Below are 15,866 nucleotides of genomic sequence, written 5' to 3'. Positions count from 1 at the left end.
ACCTTCCTCCGACTCTTCAGAGTGCCCCAAACAGAAGGATCCCTCACGGGGCGGGGGGTCCCCCAGTGAGGCCGCTGCTCTTTACAGCGAGGAGGAAGCCGAGGTGCAGGGAAGGACCAGCGGGTCAGCACGTGGGGAGACGGAACCCCCAGCAGTGTGCCTGATCTGTCAGCTGGTGGTTCCCCGCAGCTCAGAGGGCTTGTAGCTGGCTTTGGGGGCACTGCAGACCCCACTTGGGGGCCAGAACCGGGGGGGGGCTGCTTTTGGGTGGGTGGTCCTCCTGGCCTTCCTCCCCAAATGCTCCGAGGCATGGCGGCTGGGACACTGGCATTCTGCATTTCTCTCTGTAACAGCAGCTGTTGTGTCTCTGCTTCTCCTTCTAGGGAGAGCCCGGTGCCATGGGGCCCCCTGGTCGGGAAGGTTCACCAGGAAAAGATGTGAGTGTGGGTGTCTGGTGGGGCCTGGCAGGGCCTGTGGGAGGAGGGGTGTAGATAGTTTAGACAAGGACCAGGAGACGCTTAAAACCTGAGCAGGGGAGTGGGTACCACGATGGAGGGAGTCACAGGTGAATTCTGGGAATCTCTTGGCGACGTCTCACCTGCCGGCACCACGGGCCTGCTGAGCCCTCCATGCCGGGCCGTCCGATGTGTGTGGACATGGCTCAGCCTCCCGGATGTGGGCGTTTGGTCAGGAGCACCGGCTCATGGCCCTGAGGTCCAAGGTGGCCCCGTGCCCAGCCCCTGGCGCCCTTCAGGACCTGGCTTTAACCCCTGGGGATGTGTCCCCCCCACCCTGGCTCTTGACGTGCATTATCATCTCAGCTGATCTGTGGTCATGAGATGCTGGAGCTGGAAAGGATCTAGCTCTTCTTGTGCTTTTCATTAGCAGTGGGATCCATCCCACAAACCCACCGGCCTGCCCACCTGCAGGCAGATCAAGGCAGGGCAGCTGCGTTGGCTGGAGCGAGGCCTCTCCCCGGCTCTGTCCCCAAAGGGTGCCTCTCAGTGCTGAAAGGCAGGCTGAGAATCCTGGGCTCACTGACCCTCGCTCCAGTTCACAGGGGAGGGCGTGAGGGAAGCCCCCCCGGGCAGGGGGTGGAGGGTTCAGCTCGCCCAGCAGGTCAGGGTGCAGCGGGGAAAGGCTCCAGGGCCCGCTCATGGTGTGAGTGCCTCCCTCCCTCCCTCTCAGCTCTCTCTTTTCATTTAAAACCCCCATATTTTTAGGGTGTTGTACAGTCTAATTTGTGTAGGAGTATGGCCAAGCTTCTGTCTTTCTCATTTGTAATATGAGGAGATTTACACCCCGATTAGGAGGCTGCCAGGAAGGCTGTGTGGGAAGTGGTGGCGAATCTTCGCTGCTCGGCACCCTGGAAGCTTCTGTAGACCTTCCAGTGGCGTTTTTCTTACTGTGGAGACTGAGGCAGGAGTGGCCACAGGTGACTGACCAGCGACTCAGATGTGGGACGACAAGGAAAGTTTTCTTCCCTGTCATGTCCCTTGGCTCCAGGTGGAGCCCCCGAGATCCCCATGGGTCCGGGTGGGCCAGGTCTATGCAAGTAAATTAAGTCAACAAGTGTACAGATGAGGACTTACCTGCAGGAAATGAGCTGTTCCTGTGGAACAGCTGGTGATTGGTGATGAGACGTGTTGGGCACCATTTGTTGGGTCTCTAGGGCACCTGGGGGAAGTCTGCTTCCACCATTTTCATGCAGCGACTCTGGGGTGATGTGACCACTCTCTGTTCCAGGGTGACACCGGACCTACAGGGCCACAGGGTCCCCAAGGACTGAGGGGCCTACCGGTGAGTTTTACCTTGAGGCCGATCCGCTCCGTGCTTTGGCAGGCCTGTTACCATGGTGATATTTCGTTGGTTCATCCTGGTACAGCCCTGTGCGTCATTAAAAAATGACAAAATGTCTTTGTTGTTGTTTAGTTGCTCAGTCGTGTCCAACTCTTTGCGACCACATGGACTGCAGCACGCCAGGCTTCCCTGTCCTTCACTTTCTCCTGGAGTTTGCTCAAACTCATGTCCATTAAGTGGGTGATGCCATCCAACCATCTCGTTTCAAAACATCTTGAAGTGAAGTGAAGTGAAAATCGCTCAGTCACGTCCAACTCTTTGTTAACCCATGGACTGTATAGAATTCTCCATACAGAATACTGGAGTGGGTAGCCTTTCCCTTCTCCAGGGGATCTTCCCAACCCAGGGATCAAACCCAGGTCTCCTGTATTGCAGGCAGATTCTTTACCAACTGAGCCACAAGAGAAGCTTAAGAATACTGGAGTGGGTAGCCTTTCCCTTCTCCAGGGGTTCTTCCTGACCCAGGGATCAAACCCAGGTCTCCTGTATTGCAGGCAGATTCTTTACCAACTGAGCCAGAAGAGAAGCCTAGGAATACTGGAGTGGGTAGCCTTTCCCTTCTCAAGGGGATCTTCCTGAACCAGAGATCAAACCCAGGTCTCCTGCATTGCAGGCAGATTCTTTACCAACTGAGCCAGAAGAGAAGCCTAAGAATACTGGAGTGGGTAGCCTTTCCCTTCTCCAGGGGATCTTCCTGACCCAGGGATCAAACCCAGGTCTCCTGCATTGCAGGCAGATTCTTTACCAACTGAGCCACAAGAGAAGCCCAAGAATACTGGAGTGGGTAACCTTTCCCTTCTCCAGGGGATCTTCCTGACCCAGGAATCAAACCAGGGTCTCCTGCATTGCAGGCAGATTCTTTACCAACTGAGCTATCAGGGAAGCCCTCGAAACATCTTAGCAGTTGGTAAGTAGCCTCGGCCCTAAGGCCACCTCGTAGCCCAGCACACTCCCCAGGCTCTTGTCTGAGACCACCGACCCACAATCCAGATACTAAAAAGGTGCCACTTGGCATGGCTGGGGCACTGTGACAGCCCCCAGCCCCGAATCATGAGCCAGCTTTAGGAATCCTAAAGTTGGTGTGCTGGTGTTCGGGCGTGTTCTGTATTCATTCACTAGGGCTGTCATAGCAAAAGGACCAAAAATACAGTGGCTTAAGCAACAGAAATGCATTGTCCCTCAGTTATGGAGGCTAGAAATCTGAGACATTCATCATCAGTGTTCTGTGACCTAGGGGTCCAAGGTCAAGGTGCCAGTAGAGTTGGTTCCTTCCGAGGCTGTGAGGGAGAACCATTTCAAGACTCTCTGAACCTCTGGTGGTTTGTAAGCAGCCTCTGACGTTCCTTGGCTTCTAAAAGCATCAGCCCAGCCTCTGCCTTCATCTTCACATAGTTTTCTCCCTGTGACATTCCTCTGGTCCAAATGTCCCCTTTTTATGAAGACCCCAGTCATGTAGGATTAGGGGCCCGCCCTATTCTTGTGTGACCTCACCTTAATGAATTACATATGCAGTGACCATATTTCCAAACCAGGCCACCTTCTGACACACTGGGGATTAGGACTTCAGCCTGTGGATTGGCAGGAGCGGGGACTGTGAGTTTTGGGCTCCCAAGGAATTTGTCTGCAGCTTAGGAGCATTCTCGAACTTTCTGATTTTTATTCTATCAAGGATCTTACTGGTTATATATATTCACCTATATTACAAATGGGCACAAAATACCCATCAAGTTAGAGCATGTGACGGTTGTGAGTCTGTCCTGGAATCTGGAGTGCGTGGACCTTCCATCTAGCAGCCATGTGATGCTGCTTCTGCCATGTTTCCATGTCTGATATCTCTATCCACACAGTCAGCAGTGCCCCTCACAGAGAAGGGGTGGGCCGTAAAGGCAGGAACATGCATCCCCAGCTGAGACCAGGCCTCCAGGGATGTGAGCACTTTTGTTTGCTCCTTAAGTCAGCATCTGAGTGGGAGGATGAATGGATAAGTCAGCAAATGTGGTCCCGATGATTTACCATGCCTCTGCTCTGGGCAGCAGTCACCAGCCCAGGATTTTTCATGCACGTGAACTCATTTAAGTATTTACCATTTATTATGAGTTAAATATCCCAAGCTCCAGACTGTAATCCCCCAGGCTCCTCTGTCCATGGGATTCTCCAGTCAAGAATACTGAAGTGTGGGTATACATTCCCTTCTCCAGGAGATCTTCCCAGCCCAGGGATCGAACATGGGTCTCCTGCACTGCAGGCAGATTCTTTACCATCTGAGCCACCAGGGAAGCCGCATAGGGTTGATAAGCAGCCTCTAAGTAAGGACACGGAACCATGCTGGTCCGAGTCACGGCTATGTGAGACCAGCCCTCCTCGTCTAGCAGTCTCTGTCCCTCCTTCCTTCCCTGTGATGCCCTGGCAGAGCCTCCCAGCAGAACCCTCACTTCTGTTCCTTCCATTAGGGTAAGAATGGATCACCTGGATCACCGGGAGAGCCTGGCACCCCAGGAAGCCCCGTGAGTACTGTTCCTCGGCTGTGATGGAATCAGGGCAAGCTCTGGAAGGGTGTGTGGTTTACATCACCCTGTCTGATCTCTGTGCCCAGAAGCCTCAGTAGGAAAACATGGTATTTGGATGGTAGGAATAAGCTGGAGGCAAGAGGATCCAGGAAGGACCTCTTTCATGTGATTACGCACTTAACTCTGTTATCTACAACCATAGGCATCCAATAGGAAAAAAAAAAAAAACTATTAAAGAATTTTTAAAATGTGTATTAAGAGTGCGTGTTAGTTGTTTGATGCCTTTAGAGGATGGAAGGACAGGGTCAGGCCCACGACCCTTAACATATGAGAGAGGGTAGGTGCCATGAATCGTGGGGCTGAATGTAACCCAGAGTTGGCTGAAGGGGATCCTCCTGCTGGTTGGGAGGTGGGGACAGGGGAGAGCAAGAAGAAAGAATGGGCAGGAAGTAGGAAGAGGGGGGCTTGAGTAGTCAGCAGTGTCCTGATCCCTGGATAGTTGATTCAGGATTTAGGGTTCAGGTCTGGTAGATGGCCAGACATGGTGCAGAAGGCCTTTGATGAGGCCTAGGGTTGGACAAGTCAACACCTGTCCACTCGTTTCCTCCCACCCCAGCCTTACTGTAGATTTATCAGCTAAAACTGGCAACCCTCTTGAAAAGACCATCCTCATAGTTTGGTACTCAAGCAGTAATTGCACGGGGCAATGGGCAGACCCATCTGGCCGGCTAGCTGTTGTCACTGTGGAAATCAGGATGAACAGCCCATCCTGGTTTGCCAGGAACCCTTCTGGTCCAGGGAGAGCCGTCATTCCCAGGCACACTGGGCACCTGGGTGCCCTGTGAGCGCCATCATCCTGTTGGACCAGGGACAGCCATGTAAGAACCATCGCAGGAGTCTTGTCACCCGTGCTGAGACGTCGCAGACAGGAAGGATTGCGTCACGAGGCTGATCCACCCCCAGTGCAGAGCTGGCCGCAGAAGGGCTGACCCACATTTGGTGGCTTCCCAGAAAGGTTGAAGCTGAAAGATTCCCACAAACTTTACCCCCAAAAGTGAGCCAAACCGTGAGAACCGCTGGCCAGCTGGGAAGAGGAGCACCGCCGCTCCGGGCAGGTCACTTAGAGGGGCCCCATACGTGTCAAGGTGGTGGCTTAGTCACTGACTTGTGTCTGACTCTTAGGTCCCCATGGACTGTAGCCTGCCAGGCTCCTCTGTCCATGGGATTTTTCCCAGGCAAAAATCCTGGAGCAGGTTGCCATTTCCTTCTCCAGAGGATCTTCCCGATCCAGGGATCGAACCTGCATCTCCTGCTTGGCAGTCAGATTCTTTGGTGCCCGGGCCCCCAGGGAAGCCCATACCCATCAAGGAGTTTTGTTTGTCCCTTTGTGTTTCTGTTGCTTTGAACGCGGAGGCCATTGACTGTTCACAGGAAATTCTCCTCTTGTCCCCCACCCATGGGAGGGATTCTCAGAACAGCTTCTGTCCCTATCCCAGCCCTTCCATGCCAGGAAAAGGGTTGTCTCTCCTTTTCTTCACATGCTCAGAATAACAGAGGGGCTACGAGATTGCTGAACCTTCTTGAGTTGACCTTTGACCTTGGAGAGTGAATGCCCCGTTTTCCCTCTGCAGGGCCAGAAGGGAATGAAAGGAGAAAACGGCAGCCCAGGGCTCCCGGGCTTCCTGGGTCCCCGGGGGCCTCAGGTGAGCATGGACCCTGCTGGGATCTCCTTGGCTGGACCCTTGATTATTGTCGTTGCTCGAGACGACTCAAGCGAAAGTGTCTGTTTTAAAGACATTCGTGTTACATGCAACATGCTAATGCTATGTAGCTAACTGATACTTGTTCTGTGTCGTAGGGGGAGCCAGGAGAGAAAGGAGTCCCAGGCAAGGAGGCAAGTACCACACCCCTCTTCTCCTGGGGACCCTTTCCTGTGGGAGACACAGATCACTGCATGGGCGGGTGATGCGTGCTGTCACACGGGGCCCTGGGCTTAGCAGGGCACCTGCACTTGCCTCTGTGTTCTGCTGTCACTGTCCTGAAATCCTAGCGCATTATTTTTATTTTATTTTTTAATATTTGTTTGTCTGGCTGACCTAGTCTTAGTTACAGCACGTGGGATCTTTGCTTCATAGCTGCAGCATGTGGGATGCAGTTCCCTGACCAGGGATCAAACCCAAGACCCCAGCATTGGGAGCTCAGAGTCTTAGCCACTAGACCACCCTAGTGCTTTCTCAGTGAAGGTCCGTGTTTTCACTCTGCGTGGGAGCTGGTCCCAGGGTGCCATCTTGATACATCTCTCACTTATCTATTGCTGTCTGCACCCAGCCCATCAGCAAGTCCTGTCCATTAACAAGACGTGTCCATTCTGACTCCCCAGTACCTCTCAGCTCTGCCCAGCTCTGTCCAGCTCTCCCGCTAAGAGACCTGATTGAGACCATCGTCATCTCTCACCTGGGCATTTGCAGGGACCTCCCAACTGACTTCTCATGTTCAGCCTTGCCCCCCACAGTCTTTCCCCACCCAGCAGCATGATGCCAGTTTCCAGCTCAAGCCTTAGCTCTGTCCTCCCCTGGCTCAATCGGCGGAGATACTCCAGCTCTGGTTACTCCCAGACCTCAGGATGAGCAGGGGCAGGGGTGGGAAGGGATGGGGGAGACAGGTAAGGGCTTTTGGAAAAGATTGCGCGGCACATGTGAACCACTGGGGAGCGAATGTGGCATGTTTCAGGAACTGACAGGCGAGGGTGATGGGTGCATAAGAGTGGGGGCTTATGATCAGGCAAGAGCAGGACTCTCGGAGGACCTCCTGTCCTCCGCAGGCAGCAAGGACTAAGAAGGGCAGAGATGTCCCTGGTGAAGTGACTGCCCTCCTTTGCTTTCATTGCAGGGAGTGCCTGGGAAGCCAGGAGAGCCAGGACTCAGAGGAGAAAGGGTGAGTGGGACACGTGGTCACGTGCAGGCGACCTTCCCAGGGGCAAGGGGCCTGTGTCCAGGGCTTTAAGAAGCTGCCCAGCCAGCGGAGCAGCTCCTGTGGGGGCTTCCCTGTTCTCTGTTGCCCCCCCCAGAAGTTGTGAGCTCACAGCAGGAGGTTTTTTCCATTGTTGGGGTTTTGTTGTGGTTTTCATGGTTGTTATTTTAAGGAGTAAAATCATTGCAATTACGCATTCGGAGGCAAGCATGCCCAGACTTTGACAAATCTCCCCGTCTCCTCCCCGAGCGCGAAAGCCTGTGCATGACATGCTTGGAGCCCAAACTGCCAATTTGCCAAGAACCAGCTTTGTCCCTGGAGGTGACAAGGGAACAGATTTTCCCATAATGAATCGTCTTGGCGCTGTGCTCAGAAAGCTTTTCTTTACATTGCATTCCTTCAAAAAAAAAAAAACAGGGTAAAAAATCAATTCTGTTTTGGAAGAAACACTGGTGGGGGGAGGGGCGTTCTCTCACCCATAACAACCGCTGTTCCCTCCAGAGAAATTAAACGGTCCTCCACGTGACTGGCCATCACAGGCTCCCGCTGCTGCCCAACACGGAAGGCACTGCCACCCCATACCTGCCCTGGGTTTTTTTTTCTGTGGTCCCGCAAAGAGTTTATCTCTGCTTTCCTTGCAAGTTGGATGGGTGCGGACTGGTTTCCCCTGCAGACCAGAGAGAAATGGAAGCCGAGAGGTCAGGGATTCTCACCCCACCTCCATCTCTCACCCTTCTTCTTCCCAGTGACTGTGACTCTCGTGGTTGTTGGCCCCTGAGGATGGACCCAGGGGCTGGAGCTGTAACCGTGAATACAGTGAGGGTGCTGCCAGCCAGGAGCTGGCCGGAGCTATCACGTGCTGGAGTTTTGGTTGGGAGCCGCGGAATTCAGACCATGAACCTTCTCTAATACTTAATCGATAAATAGAAGCTTTTCTAATACCCAGTCAATAAAGGAGAGTTGCCTTCACCTGTTAAGTGGTTTCGTGGAAGGTTGCCAGACAGCGGTCAGGCTCCTCACGCCTTCCGCTCTGGAACATTTGAAATGTGGGACAGGTCCTCTCACCACAGAGGGATGTAGAGACGTGGAATAAATAGGAAACGCTGTACCACAGGCCTTTTCACTGAGATGCATGAAAGGGACCCTCCCAGACCCCCACACTGGAGACCACCCATGGATGACAACGTCCCCATAAAACCCATCACGTGGGAAAAATTTAGGAGACCCCCCTCAAATCTGGCTGCATTCATTTTTAAACTCATTTTTCTTACTGTTATTGTTGAAAAGCGATACAGTTAAACAATATCAATTGCATACACAAAAAAAGTGAATGCGGTGAAGACCAGGTGCCCATCCAGCACGCTTTTCTTGGGTCTGTCACTGCGCACTTGCTTGTGTCTTTCTGGAATCCATGCGCTCAGAACCAGGTGGGCATGCACGTACATATACCTTTTATGTAACCCCCCCGAACCTATCAGACTTTTTCCACCATTTTTCACACTTTCCCACACAAGTGTGTTAAGTGGCAGATGGTTTCATCACTGCACTGGCCTCTGCTGGGAGGAGACGAGACTGGGATCTGAAAATCAGATTCCGCGCCTTGTCCCCAGCAGACCTCCTGCGTGACGTGAGCATGCAGCTTTGTCCTTCTGGGCCCAGAGTCCTGTCTGCACCAGCGCAGAGCCTCGGGCCTGCAGGACACGGAGCCGGGGGTCCCTCCTGCAGCCTGGGGCTCGTCCAGCCTGGGGTCCCTTCTAGGCCTTTGCTCATTGACACTTCTTGCCTCCTCTAGGGAGATCCTGGCATCAAAGGTGACAAAGGCCCTCCCGGTGGAAAGGGCCAGCCTGGTGACCCTGGGATCCCAGGCCACAAAGGTCACACAGGCCTCATGGGCCCCCAGGGACCACCTGGGGAGAATGGGCCGGCCGGTCCCCCAGGGCCTCCAGGCCAGCCAGGATTTCCAGGGCTAAGGGTAAGCGTGTGGGCGATGCTTCAAACTTGGGGCTCCTTGGGATTTCAAGGGAAGCCAGAGGGGTGTGTGGGCTCCAGAGGGACCAGGCTACAGGTACTGGTGACCTGTGTGAGCCGGGGCTGACTGCTGCTTGTCCTCTCTGAGCCTGCCCTCCCGTCCCTTCCAAAAGGGACGAGGATGCCTCTCTCCCTACAGGTTGGCTGTGATGGTTAAATGAAATGATGCATGTGGCTTATGAAGGGCTTGAGGATAGAGTCCCTCTGTCCCTGTTGTTCAGGCTTCACTCCTGGGCAGTGATGCTCTTTGCCCAGGACCCCATGCAGCAGGCAGTCGAGAAGATGCAGAGGCTCCCAGTGACCCGAGTTTCCCCACGGGGATGACTCCCTCCCCATCTGCCCGATGCCCGGCTCTGGCTCCCTCCTGTCTACTGTCTGGGGTGCTGGGTCTTCCCTCTGGGTCTTCTGGGTCTAGGTTTTCCCAAGTGCAAAAGGAAAGGCTTGTTGAGAGCAGTTTGTTTTTTCTTTGAACACAGTTATTCTTGTGGCCGAGCTCTTAACTTGACAGTCTCACAACACAGGGACACTCTGGCTGTAGTGTGTTGGGCAGAGGTGGGTGGGCCGGTCCCTGGGGGCTGGTTGGCAGGTCTGTGTGACCACCCCACCCCTGCTCTGCAGCCTGAGTGGTCCTTGGGGGCCCCTCCTGTGGCCCAGAGCACAGGCCCGGGGCCCGTGCCCCGCCTGCTCTGAGGCTCTGGCCCTGTCCCCGCGGGGCTCTGCAGTCAGCCTGGGTTTCACCCCCCTGAAGAGGCCAGGCAGCCAGGTGCTGTCCCTCAGCCAGGGGCAGGTGCTGGCGGACTCACCGGGCTTCCAGAGCGCCCCCACCCACCGAGTCTTTGCTGGGTGTTCTGCTGCTCTGGGTAGGAATGAGAATTCTGGGAGTAACATAAAAGATCATTGGCCAGAAAGGAAAAAAGGGAAATAGACAATAAGCCTGATGCTGGGGCTGCAGCGATGAGCACAGTAAGCCCACCCACCCTTGGGAGTGGACACCTCCCTGAAGGGCTCTGACAACCAGGGAGGAGCCCAGCGTGGCATGAGGCCTGCTCTCACGGATCACCCCAAGAGCTGCATGTCGCCGTGGGGGCCTGGAGGCAGGGCTCTGCTCCGCTGACCCACAGCTCATCGTCTGTGTGGGGCCAGCGGGGCAGGCCAGACATCAGAGCCGCCAAGTGGCCGATGGGAGGAAAGCAAGCCCGAGATAGCGCGGGGCAGCCTGCAAGCTGGCCCTGCAGGTGGGGGACTTCAGCCCAGACAGACTCAGCACCAGGCCTCCTGGGTCCAGGGCTGGGGAGGGGGTTTGTGCAGGAAGTAGAGGGAGCAGGGGCTTCAGGGGGAAAGGTGTCTAGGTCGCCATGCAAGACTCAAGGATGCTGCCTGCATGGTGAGGGGAGGGGAGATGGTTCTAGGTGTTAAAGGGATTGGACTCAGGAGCTGTGGTCCACGTGGCTGTGGCCGTCTTGGTTTCCTGAGCGCTCTGGGTCTCGGGAGGCAGGCGGTCCTGGGAAGGTGAGTAACTCTGCCTTCCCGCCCTCCTCCCAGGGTGAGTCTCCATCCATGGACGTCCTGCGCCGGCTCATCCAAGAGGAACTGGAGAAACAGCTGGAAAGTGAGTCGCTGGCTTTTTCACGGCATCGGGTCCTAGGTGCTGTGTGAGCCCGGGCGGTAGTCCGTTCAGTCCTCCCTCGGGAGCTCTGCAGCCTGGCTTGGTAAAGGCATCCTCAGGGCAGCTGCTACAGAAGTCAGCAGAGAGGCGCACTTTGCAGGCTCCTGCCAGCTTCTGACACAGACCCTGCTCCAGGCCACTCTCTGGGGACTCTTGAGCTATGGCTGCTTGATTACCTCCAGGAAGGGGAGCTCACCATCTGCAGGACCAGCCTTGCCATCAGCACTTATCTGTGCATTCAGTTGTTTATCTAATCAACAAGGAGCTCTGGCAGGCCTGCACTGGGCCTTGTAGAACTCACAGCCCAGAACAGGAGACGGAGACATAGACAAGATGACTTCGGTATAGTAAGGAAATGCCTGTGATTTTATGTGACATGGAGGGCACAGAAGAGGACAGGGGAAAGAACCTAAGATCGCAAAGAAGGTGGGGAGCAGGTGAGGGACGGCTTCCTGGAGGAGGGGCCATGGGAGCTAAAACCAAGGACCAGACTCCAGAGCGTGGACAGAGCATGTGCAGAGACCCTAGTGGGGGCTGGAACACACTGTGCTTTCGAGGAACTAGAACCCTTGTGATTCTCCTGTATAGGATTTACTGTGAAATCCCAGCCTTGCATGAGCCCCATACAGAGCAGGGACTCAGGAAGGGAGGGGTGGGGAGGTAATAGTCATAGCGCCAGCGTGTAGGACCAGCCCCACGTCAGGTGGAGTTCTCAGAACCCAGACGTGTTTACTGACGTAAGGAAGCCTCTGTGAGCGCGTGAGCCGTGTGTGATGGTTAAGATCAGAGACGCTAAGTAACCTACCGAGGGTGCAGAGCTGGTGAGTGTCTGACCAGGGTTTGCATGCAGGCAGCTGGGCTACAGAGTCCAGGCTCTCAGCCACCACATCCTCTCCCATCTCATTCTCCACTGCCCTCTGTGTGGGAAACTGTTAGGAGAAGAAAGTCACAGGCCACTCTGGGCTCAGGAAGATCGAAAACCCACCACCATTCCCAGGCATGGGTGGGCAGCGGGGACGGGCATGCTTATTCACATGGTCAGGTCTCAGTGAAGTTTTCCTCCTGGCACGTTTGAGGCTCTGCACTGGGTCTGTGGGCACAGCACATAACACGATGACTCTCTCACTGCCCTCTTGGGGTGTCCAGGTGAGTGAGCGTGGTCCATCTCCCTGCCCAGGAGAACCAGAGACCGTTCCCTGGAGAGGACAGCACAGAGCTGGGCTGGTGGTAAGGAGGGTGAAGAAAGGAAGGATCCCAGAGGATGGAACGGGGCCTCCCGCCAGGTGGGGTGGTCTCGAGATCTCCTGTGTGCAAGCATGCCCATCGACAGCCTTTCTTCTGGGTGTTAGATTTGTCGGGCACATGAGGAGTTTCCAGCCCCCTGGGCAGACACAGCCCTGTTTTGAATAAGTTCAGATGGAACATCTGCTGAGCTGAGTCCTTTCTTCTAAACAATCTTGTGAGGAGGAAGCATCAGAAGCATCCGCTCCACGTTCAAGATGGGAAAGAGCATCTGGGCTGTGAGCCAAGCAGCTTGCGTGCCCAGGTCTCGGGTCAGCGCACGCCCCTCCTGCTTCCTCGAGTGGGAGGGTGGGGAAGGGGCTGCTTGGGAGCCCCCCCACCAGGCTGTCAGAAGACCCGACTCTGCTTCAGTTTTACCACTGAAACCCAGGAGGGTGTCAGGATTGCCTCTTTGGGCTGGGTCACTCCCCCTGCCAGGTGAAGGGCTTGGCCTGATCGTCTGGAAAAAAAAAGGAAAAGCCCCCAGTGGCCCTGGGGTGGGCTGTGTATTCCCAGTCCAGTAGGAGGGCGTGGAGGCCAGCGGCTGGACCTCTGGGGTTTTGAATCAGCCTGTGATCTTCACGATTCACACCCCTAAGGATCATTAATGACATCACGTCCAGCCCTTCATTTATAGATGAGGAATTCCACACTTAAAAGTCCCTAGGTTGCTCTGTGTAAGCCACTGAAGTCTCACCCTCCCCCACGGGCCTCAGTTTCCCCAGCCTGACAGCTGCAGCAGTTTCTGCTGCTGTCATTGCCACCTCGAGGGAGGCAGCGATGTTCACGCGCCACTTAGGTCTCGTGCTGGGGGCAGTTGTGATGCCTCGTCTCGTCGGCTCCATCCTCCCACCAGCCCCGTGGGGTGGGGCTCGTTTCATTGCCCCCGTTTTGCAGAAAAGGCAGAGAAGGCTAAGACAGGGTAGGTGGCTTGCCCAGGGCCGCCGGCAGTGGTGGCACTGGGACCACAGCCCAGCCGCCTGGTCCCGGATCAGTGTCCACATGGACACTGCAGCGCGCTCTTGGTGTATCTCTCTCACTGCTGTTTCACAGCTGTTACTGCCTCGAGCTTTGCAGTGCACTGCCGGCCTGTCTTCAGTCATTTATCCCTCCATGAAACGTCTCTCTGGTTTTCTTACTCCATAGCCAAACTCGCCTACTTCCTGGCCCAGATGCCCTCTGCGCACACGAAGGCCTCTCAAGGCAGACCCGGGCCGCCAGGGCCTCCTGGAAAAGATGGGCTTCCAGGTCGGGCAGGCCCCGTGGGGGAGCCCGGAAGGCCAGGGCAGGGGGGTCTGGAAGGACCCTCTGGCCCCATCGGTCCCAAAGGTGAGTGAGAAGCTGGGAAGAGGTGCTTCATAGAGAAGGAACCAGCCTGCACAGCACATGCCCTGCTGAATATGCACGAGTCTGCCCATTCTGCACCCCTGCAGCCTGCTAACACCCTGCGTGTAGACATCGTGCAGTTTCTTCATCTGCCTAAGAGGTTTTCATACTTGTTTTTGCAAAATGATGCTTCTGCCAGGAGGAGCGTGTCTGTTTCCTGCTTCCGTCTTGGTCTCTCTCCATCTCCACTGCTCACGGTCCAGGGAATACACAGGATGTCTTTTTCCTCTTTCGAGAAGTCACTGAGAAATATGGCATTTAATCTCTAGGCAAACGGGCACTAGATGCCAGCTGTCCATGGGCTTCACTGGTGACTCAGATAGGAAAGAATCCGCCTGCAATGGAGGAGACCAGGGTTCAGTCCCTGGGTTGGGAAGATCCCCTGGAGAAGGGAATGGCTACCCACTCCAGTATTCTTTCCTGGAGAAGTCCATGGACAGAGGAGCCTGGCAGGCTACAGTCCATGGGATCACAGAGAGTCGGACATGACTGAGCGACTAACGCTTTTCCATGGGAATAAAGTGGTTTGAGCTAAACCTGGATGTGGCTGCCAGCTCTCCGGCTCTCAGGGACATACCTGACCTGGACATGGCTGTGCTGGACACAGCGAGCCTCTCCCGCAAGGACGGCAGTGCCTGCCGCCGTCAACAGCGCCCAGTACACGGAGGAAGGCATTGTCTTTGCAGGTGGACAGATGTGGAAGGGCGGGGAAGGACCTGGCCCCAAATTCAGCAGCCTCGTCATTCACCCCCTCTGTCCGGCAAGAAATAAGGATGGGGTAGGGGACAGGCGGTGCTGTCATCTCAGCGGCCACGTCTCCCTCCTTCAGTCTCCCATTCCTTAGTTCTTTTCTGGGGTGGGGGGCGGGGCATCACACTGTGGGATCTTAGTTTCCCAACCAGGGATTGAACCCACACCCTAGGCAGTGACTGTGTGGAGTCCTAACCGCTGGACAGCTCGGGAATTCCCCCTTAATTTTCATTCACTGAGAAGCATCACCTTGTAATGTTTCTCCTTCTGAGCTTTTTTAAAGCCTGTCTTCTGTTGGTTGATGAAACAAAATATACTAAATAAATGCCAATAAGAAAGTGTAAAGCATAGAAAAGTCAGACTGTGACAGAAGACTGACCGAAAATAGTAAATGGAGCAATAGATAAGAATGACCTAAAATTTCCATGAACTGGCAAAATTTCAATTTGGATTATAAAAGAAAACACTATACACTACATACAGGAGATATTCTAGAGACAACATATCAAAGAAAAGGAATGATGAAACAAAAAAGCTGAGAGACAGTTTAATCAAGTTTGTATAGTATTAACCCCAATTATAGTCTCAGATATGCTCCCGGGGGAATGAACCCTCTTTCTTCTGAACATGTAAGGGTTTTAAATTCCTGTGATTATTAACACTTACCTGATTCTGCTTCATATTAGAATGTTCTTTGTGTCCTGCGTTATCTGTCTTAGAATTCACGCTTCTCAAGAACAGGGCTGTATCTTATGTATACTCAGGTTTGTTTATCTCCCAGCTCCTCCTAGACAAAGGCTCAGATAGAATGCTTTGAGAACACGGGGATGTGTAGGCATGTGTCATTGGATGTGTGTGGACATATGTGTTTGTATAGGAGAGAGTGTGAACATTTGGGTGTCTGTATTTGATGTGTTTATGAGCGTATGCATATTTGTATAATATATGTGTGAATGTACATATGTGCATGTATCATTGGGTAGTTATCACTCTGGAGTGAATGTTTACATGTGCATATGTGTGTTTGAGCAAATGTTTTGGAGGGGCTGTCTATTTTGGTATTCACCTGGGCATATTTCTGAGTGCAAGTGTGTGCCTGAGTGTGAGTGTGCACGAATGAGTGTGTGAACAGAGATTGAGGCATCTGACACAGTGCTGGCCTTGCCCCCCAGCCCCATGGCGGGGCTCCTTCCCTCCACCACCATCGTAAGTCTCCATCATCAAAGACATATTTTTCTCACCAGGTGAGCGAGGAGCCAAAGGTGACCCAGGTGCACCTGGAGTTGGCCTCCGAGGCGAGATGGGACCCCCTGGGATCCCAGGTAGGAGTGGTTTGGCTGGAGTCTGGGGTAGGGGAGGGGCCAGGCCCCAGGGTGTCGGACGCAAAGGGCAGCCGTTGCCTGCACGGTGTGTGCGGG

General features: G+C 54.4%; 1 protein-coding gene across 1 annotated transcript in view; it reads left to right on the top strand.

Moving 5' to 3' along the window:
• The window catches only part of COL22A1 (collagen type XXII alpha 1 chain), a 221,714-nt gene that overhangs the window by 205,306 nt on the left and 542 nt on the right, over nt 1-15,866 (top strand). Inside the window, 10 exon segments of the mRNA XM_065902959.1 lie at nt 384-437; nt 1,747-1,800; nt 4,311-4,364; nt 5,999-6,070; nt 6,226-6,261; nt 7,257-7,301; nt 9,130-9,309; nt 10,908-10,974; nt 13,459-13,641; nt 15,693-15,770. Coding sequence (XP_065759031.1) covers nt 384-437; nt 1,747-1,800; nt 4,311-4,364; nt 5,999-6,070; nt 6,226-6,261; nt 7,257-7,301; nt 9,130-9,309; nt 10,908-10,974; nt 13,459-13,641; nt 15,693-15,770 — 823 coding nt within the window.

The sequence above is a fragment of the Muntiacus reevesi genome, chromosome 12 (genome assembly GCF_963930625.1).
Source record: "Muntiacus reevesi chromosome 12, mMunRee1.1, whole genome shotgun sequence".
Lineage (NCBI taxonomy): Eukaryota > Metazoa > Chordata > Mammalia > Artiodactyla > Cervidae > Muntiacus > Muntiacus reevesi.
Note: the sequence above shows the minus strand (reverse complement) of the source record. Positions and strands in the feature narration are given on the sequence as shown.